Here is a 7,461-nt window from a genome sequence, read left to right as displayed (position 1 = left end):
ACTTTCAAAGTGTTCTATCGAAATGGCAGGTTTGGTAATTGTAACTGGTTCCTGATTCGATGAACTAGGCATCTCCTGATTAGATGAGGTAGCCATATCCTTCATGGGAAAGATATCTTCAAAGAAAGTCGCATCATTCGACTCCATGATCGTACCGACATGCATGTCAGGTACCTCAGATTTTACAACCAAGAATCTATAGCCAATGCTATGAAAAGCATATCCCAGGAAAACACAATCCACAGTCTTTGGTCCAAGCTTCCGCTTCTTTGAAATTGGAGCATTGACTTTCGCCAAACAACCCCATGTTCGTAGATAAGAGAGTTTTAACCTTTTCTTCTCCCATTCCTCGAATGGAGTTATCTCTTTGTTCTTTGTGGGGACTCGGTTCAGGACATGACATGCTGTCAATATCGCCTCCCCCCACCATGCCTTGGAGAGACCCGATGTATCTAACATGGCGTTAACCAAATCAGTTAGAGTACGGTTCTTTCTTTCGGCCACCCCATTTGACTGAGGTGAGTAGGGAGGAGTCCTCTCATGGATTATACCATGTTCCGCACAAAAAGCATCAAACTCATTGGAAAAATACTCTCCACCACGGTCGGACCTAAGCCTCTTGATTTTTCGATCAAGTTGGTTTTCCACTTCAGCTTTATAGATCTTGAAAAAGTTCAAAGCCTCATCCTTAGATTTCAGAAGATACACACGGCAGTATCTAGTGGAGTCATCAATTAACGTCATGAAATATTTCTTTCCACCTTTTGTCAACACACCATTCATTTCACATAGATCTGAATGTATGAGCTCTAGTGGTGCAAGATTTCTTATTTCCGCAGTCGTGTGAGACTTACGAGGTTGCTTAGCTTGCACACACACTTGACACTTAGATCCCTTGACGGTGGTGAAACTAGGGATTAAGTTCAACTTCGCTAGTCGCGACATGCAACCAAAGTTAACATGACAAAGACGTGAATGCCACACATTGGATTCACTATTGTTGCAAATATAATTAACAACTTTATTGCAAATGTCTGATAAGGATAAATGAAACAAGCCTCCTGACTCATAGCCTTTACCAACAAAGGTTCCATACTTGGATATTACAAATTTATTCGACTCAAAGACAAGCTTGTAGCCATCTCTACACAGAAGAGATCCGCTAACAAGATTTTTATTGACGAAGGGGATATAATGCACGTTCTTCAGCCGCACGATCTTCCCCGAAGTAAACTTCAGATCGACCGTGCCAACACCACGAACAGAAGCACTTGAACTGTTGCCCATCAGCACGGTTGAAGTCCCTACGGTCTGATAAGACGAAAACATGAAAATATCACCGCATACATGCACATTAGCACCCGTGTCAATCAACCAGTCAGGAGAATGACATACTGAAAGAATAGTGGGAAATATACCATACCCAGCATCCTTCATGTCAGTGTCTCCAATGACAACATTAGCGGTCTTGCCGCCTTTCCCAGGATGACGCTTGTCATAGCGATTAGGGCAACTAGGAGCCCAATGATCAGGATCCCCACACACATGACAAGCACCTTTCTTCTTGCCATTCTTCTTCTTGAAGTTCGTGTGTTGCACAGCCTTGTTCTTCCCATCAAACTTTGCTTTTCCATCAAACTTGCCCTTGTTCTTGAACTTGTGGGGCTGGAAGTTCTGCTTCTGTACCACATTGGCACTAGATCCTCCCTCAATACCTCGAGCACGTGTGTCCTTTGCTCTCGCCTTTTCTTCCACATCAAGAGTGCCAATGAGATCCGGGACGGAAAACTCCTGCCTCTTATGCTTCAGCAAGGTAGCAAAGTTCCTCCATGAAGGAGGAAGCTTAGTGATGATACCTCCGGCAACAAACTTGTCCGGTAGCATACAACTGAAGTGCTCAAGTTCTCTAGCAAATGACTGTATCTCATGAGCTTGCTCAACCACAGAGCGCTCTTCAGTCATCCTGTAATCATAGAATTGCTCCATGATGTACAACTCAGTGCCAGCATCCGAGACCCCAAACTTGGCCTCGAGTGCATCCCACATATCTTTTCCATTATCAATTGACGCATAAGCATCAACTATGTTCTCACCAAGAACACTCAAGAGAGCAGCCTTAAACAGAGTATCCATTTTCTGAAAAGCTTGTGCTTGTTGAGCATCAAGCTCTCCTTCAGGTTTGCCGAGAGTGGCACCATAGCAACTCATGGTTTGAAACCATAAGACTGCTCTCACGCGCCACCTCTTATAGTGGATACCCTTAAACATAGGAGGTCTCATGGAAGCAGCAAAACCACTCGGGGTAAATTGCCTATAATAAGGTTTTTGGATTGTTGGAAATATGAACAATTTACCGAATGATTTTATTAATAGAAATACTAGATAAAGCATGACTAATATAGTAGAGATAAAACAAGTCATGCGTTCTGACAGAGAGAAGGAAAATAGTCGTGACGAGGCGTGGCGAGGCGGGCGGCGAGGAGCGCGCGTGGATATCCCTCTTATTTTCATGCTCGTACAAGTGGGAAAAGAACCTCCCTTATAAGGAGGTCCAACTCTCACTAAACTAGCAATGTGGGACTAAACTTTAGTAGTATTTCTTGCCTTGCACAAATGGGCTAAGTGGGCCTTTTAAGATTTATTAGGAATTTCTGAAATAGTTATTGGGCTGCCTAAAATGGACTAAATTCCAGCACTCTGTTTGTCCAATGGAGTGACCAGACCACCACGTGTGTACACATTGTAATCTGTTTGTTTAATAATAATGGACATGTGGTAGTAATTCCTCTAGAAAAACCAACAAGTATAGACACGGAGACATGGAAGAAAGTGATGATTAATTCCAACTCCGTGCTCCTCCGGCCGCCCGCAACCGACGTCGACCGGCCGCGCCGCGGTGTCAGGCCGTCCGTCGCAAGCGCCAAAAAGTGCACAAAGTGCACACACGCACACGCGAGCACTTTTTACCACCCGCCACCCGGCCGGCCGTGGAGTGGATGGATCGACCGGCGGGCGCCACTCCACACCCCACTCGCCAGAACGGAAACGGAAAAGGAAACGGAAAACCACCCAAATGATCCGCCCACTCTCTCTTCCCCTCCTCCTCCTCCGCTGTCCCGCCCCCCCACGCCCCTCGCGCCCCCCCCCTCCTCCCCCCCCCCCTCCCCAAGGTAACCGCCATCATCTCCTCGATCCCCACGATCCCAGCCTTATCTCCATGACCTTCTTCTACAACTAGATCTCCATCTCCCTCTTCCAGGAGCACAGGCCCCAGGGAACTGCCGTCTTCTCCGCGCCCACGGCAGGCCGCAGAGGCACCGCCGCCGACCCCGCTCCTCCTCCGGCGCCAGCGCCAGCCTCTCCGTCTCCGGCCCGGAGATGGATCCCGCCGCGCGGAAGGATCTGTACCCGCACGTCGAGCCCTTCGACACCGGCCGCCTCAGGGTCTCCGACATCCACACCATCTACTACGAGCAGTCCGGGAACCCCGGGGGCCACGTGAGCGCCACCACCAACCCCCCTGCCCCGGCGCCAATGCGCCCCTCCCCCTCCCCCTCCTCCTCCACTGTTCCTTGTTGTCTGACAAAACCAGGCTGAGTTTTGTTCTATCCGCAGCCCGTCGTCTTCCTCCACGGGGGTCCTGGGGCCGGCACGTCGCCGGGCAACCGCAGGTTCTTCGACCCGGAGTTCTACAGGATCGTGCTGTTCGACCAGGTTAGTGTCGATCCCCTCTTATCTCTGTTTACCCGTGTTCTGGGGAGATCCGACTGCGGTGCCGGTGCTTAATTTGCGTTTGTGTTTGACTGCAGAGAGGCGCCGGCAAGAGCACTCCCCATGCTTGTCTAGAGGAGAACACCACCTGGGACCTGGTGGCTGACATCGAGAAGCTCAGGCAGCACCTCGACATTCCAGAGTGGCAGGCAATTGCAATTACATCTTCTTCTCAGGAATTTGTTTGCTTGTATGGCTATCATTCAGTAAATAAATTCACTAGTTATGGGGGATAATGTAGGTGTTCGGCGGTTCATGGGGAAGCACCTTGGCCCTCGCCTACAGCCAGACTCACCCTGATAAGGTCAGTAATTTACTGTCTGCCGCATTCTCGTGTGAGCCTGAATTTAGGAGCAAAAAGAGTTAGTATACTGTGAGGCTCTGCTAATACTATCCCTGATGGTTTACAGGTCACTGGCATTGTTTTAAGAGGCATTTTCTTGCTTAGGAAAAAGGAGCTTGAGGCTCTGCTAATACTATCCCTGATGGTTTACAGGTCACTGGCATTGTTTTAAGAGGCATTTTCTTGCTTAGGAAAAAGGAGCTTGATTGGTTCTACGAGGGCGGTGCAGCAGCTGTTTTCCCAGATGGTATGTTGTGCTATGATAATGATTATGAAGAAAACTTGGTTAAATGTTAGCAGGCAATTGAAAAATTACATGTAGTTCTGTTCATTATGTCCATTAGAGCAATTCCACTCAAAGAGTTGAAGTTGTCCAAAATGTACTGAAAGAATTGAAGAGCAGGCAGCCTTTTTAGCCAAAGCCACTCATGTTTTCTTCTGAAACACAAACATTGTATTTTGCAGTATGCAGTTGTTGTGCGAATAGATTTGCTTACTTTAATTTTAATATGCAGCATGGGAACCATTTAGAGATTTTATTCCTGAGGACGAAAGGAATTGTTTCATAGCTGCTTACAGCAAAAGGCTAACTTCCTCTGATGCTGATGTCCAGGTAGACTCATCTATCTATGTTATGCTATATATTTGATGGGTTCCTTTTTGTAGCTTCCACATACTTCCTCCTTTTCATTGCTTATGGTTGAAACATATACCGGTGCCTACATTGGTTTCCTGATGAACAGAAGTTAATTGTGACTGTTTGACCATTTAGATTGAAGCTGCTAAAAGATGGACAACGTGGGAGATGATGACTGCACATCTTCTTCAAAATCACGAGAACATTAAACGAGGGGAGGATGACAAATTTTCATTGGCAAGTACTTCCACAAGCATCAAGTTTTCCTTTTGGGATCACAGTTGCTTCATATGTTCATCAGATTACATTATTTTATTTTTACTGTTGGCCAACTAGTATCATTATCATAAAAAAAATATTTACAGTTGTTAGCATTTTTTAGGGAATAATACAATAGTGCCTTTGAAGGGCTCTTTTGGAACTGAAATCCTTGTTCCAATGCTAGTACACTGATAAGTGTCGAATGTTTCTTTAGATGTCTGCAATGACTTCTTTTGCTTTTAAGGTTACACACCACAAGATGTTTGTCTATACACACTTTGGATGTTGTAGTACTTTACTGTCTTGATACTTTCTATTGTATATTTGGTAACACATGATTAACTTTCTTCAGGCATTTGCAAGGATTGAAAACCACTACTTTATTAACAAGGGATTCTTAGACTCGGACTCACACTTATTGGACAACGTTGACAAGATTCGTCACATTAAAACTTTCATTGTACAGGTACATGTCTACTCAAGCTTTCTTGGTTTGCCATTACGTGTGTCCATGTGTTTTTTTAATGCATTTAGCTAGACATAGTGTCTAGCTCCCCTAGTCTGTTAATCTTTCCCAGTTACCAAGTTCACATACAGCATGTAGCAGTAGGGTGCCAGTATCATATGCTCAGTTGGCGGCTAAAGTGTTCAAACTTCAAAGTGATGTTTGCTACCCTTCCTGCCTTTCTTAGCTGAGATATGATCTTCATGGTAGAAGTTAATTTGTAGAAGCTTCATTCTTAAACAATGATTCGTCAGTTGTATGAATGAAAAATTGTCACAATTCATTTACGACTCAGTATTTTTCATTTCTGTATGGGCTCTAATAAGGTGGCTACCTATTCCTTTACTATACCGCTCTGAAACATAACTAGTTTACACTTTAAATGAGTTTAATGTTACTACTGTTTTTAAGGTTCCATATAGAACAAAAAAAGGGTTTTCCAAACAAGGTACATTTGTACATTATAGTGATTATGTTGCAGGGGCGGTATGATATGTGCTGTCCTATGATGTCTGCTTGGGATCTTCATAAAGCTTGGCCTGAAGCTGAGTTTAAGGTAAACATCATCAATCATTTCCGTATTTTTCAAAATCTTCTCCGCCAAAAACTACATGCTTTTCCTGTTCCATTGCCATCATTTCCTGCTTACTTTGTTCTGAAGCATTAAGCAACTGTCATATTTGGTAGTTCAGGCCATCTTGTTTGACTTCAGACTGGCATTATTTGACTCATGCTTCTGATAAGTTTTCTAAGAGAAAGCAATCAGGCTCACGTGTTTCGACAACTTTGCTTCTGATAAGTTTGCTAAGTTTCACACATTCCAGTGTTTCGACAACTTTGCTTCTGATAAGTTTGCTAAGTTTCACGCATTCCAAACATCGTTGCCATGCATACCGGTCAATCAGGCATCACTTTCTGGGTATCTTGCTATCTCTGAACTGCTCGATATAAAATATTGACCTAGGACATATAACTGCAGGTGGTTCCAGATGCAGGACACTCGGCCAATGAAGTTGGCGTTGCAGCTGAACTGGTATCAGCTAACGAAAAGCTTAAAAGCATGTTGAAAAAATGAGCAGCCTGACTCCATAGCGGCACACAGCCTCTGGCAAAGAATTTCAGCTGAATTTTACTGGGGTTACATTGCAAAATAAGAACTGGTATTACCACTTTAGCATTTAGCACAGCCTGATTGTACGTGTCAAACAGTTCCCTATTCAATCAAAGTTGGCTGTCTTAATTTTGTCCCTTAGGCTTGTTTCCAGATGTATTTCTTTTCTTATGGAAAGGCTCGGGCCGAGCCCGAGAAAATGCTCAAGCGTAGCCCGACTTCGAATTAACAAAGCCATCGACCGGGTAGGATTACAACGAACAGCTTGCAAAGGAAAGAAAACAAGAAACAGCAAGACATGGAGTTTCTGCTCCTGAACTTGAACATTAAAACCCAAAATGGTAACAAACATTGTTGAATGTTCTACATCTGTGCAAGTTTTTGTGAAGAAAAAAACTGTTCTGATGCTCAGGAAAAAAAATTGTTTTTTAAAGTATTGTGGAATGCTGATTTTGTTATTTTCTCCAAGACCTCAATGAATGTGATTTAATCATGAAAAAATGCACGTGGGAAGAAAACTAAGCAATGTTTGTTGTAAAAAAATCAGCATTTTTTTCTTTTTATATTTTTATTCTACTATTCATAGAGGAACATTTTAGCTTGGGATTGGAAAGACATTTTTGTGAACGGCAAAGATACAGAGTACTAGAACAGTTTACTCCTCTATAGCATATAAGGGATTGGCTAGGTGCGTTTTAAAGGAATAAAATAAACTTTATTCCTCTATAGCCTTATAGGGGATCGGTTAGAAATGCTCTAAGTCTTGTTGTCATTTACTCTCTTTGTGTAGTGTAAAAAAAAAATCTTGCATTATGAGACGGAGGGAGTAGCTT

General features: G+C 43.8%; 1 protein-coding gene across 1 annotated transcript; it reads left to right on the top strand.

The window, feature by feature from the left end:
* Positions 1-3,017: 3,017 nt before the first annotated feature.
* Positions 3,018-6,757, top strand: LOC125524719 (proline iminopeptidase). The gene is made up of 11 exons (XM_048689764.1): positions 3,018-3,170; positions 3,260-3,498; positions 3,616-3,714; positions 3,810-3,920; positions 4,013-4,075; positions 4,268-4,361; positions 4,630-4,727; positions 4,887-4,988; positions 5,365-5,478; positions 5,999-6,073; positions 6,497-6,757. The coding sequence occupies exons 1-11, from the start codon at positions 3,074-3,076 to the stop codon at positions 6,590-6,592; spliced, it is 1,188 nt and encodes a 395-aa protein (XP_048545721.1). The 5' UTR covers positions 3,018-3,073; the 3' UTR covers positions 6,593-6,757.
* The last annotated feature ends 704 nt before the right edge of the window (positions 6,758-7,461 follow it).

The sequence above is a fragment of the Triticum urartu genome, chromosome 1 (assembly GCF_003073215.2).
Source record: "Triticum urartu cultivar G1812 chromosome 1, Tu2.1, whole genome shotgun sequence".
In the NCBI taxonomy this organism is placed as follows: Eukaryota; Viridiplantae; Streptophyta; class Magnoliopsida; order Poales; family Poaceae; genus Triticum; species Triticum urartu.
Note: the sequence above shows the minus strand (reverse complement) of the source record. Positions and strands in the feature narration are given on the sequence as shown.

Excerpts from the sequence above, each read along its gene's own strand:
- LOC125524719 (XM_048689764.1), top strand. The coding sequence starts at position 3,074 with ATGATCCGCCCACTCTCTCTTCCCCTCCTCCTCCTCCGCTGTCCCGCC. Across the intron at positions 4,362-4,629 it reads AGCAGCTGTTTTCCCAGATG|CATGGGAACCATTTAGAGAT; the intron begins GTATGTTGTGCT and ends TTTAATATGCAG. Across the intron at positions 4,989-5,364 it reads AGGATGACAAATTTTCATTG|GCATTTGCAAGGATTGAAAA; the intron begins GCAAGTACTTCC and ends AACTTTCTTCAG.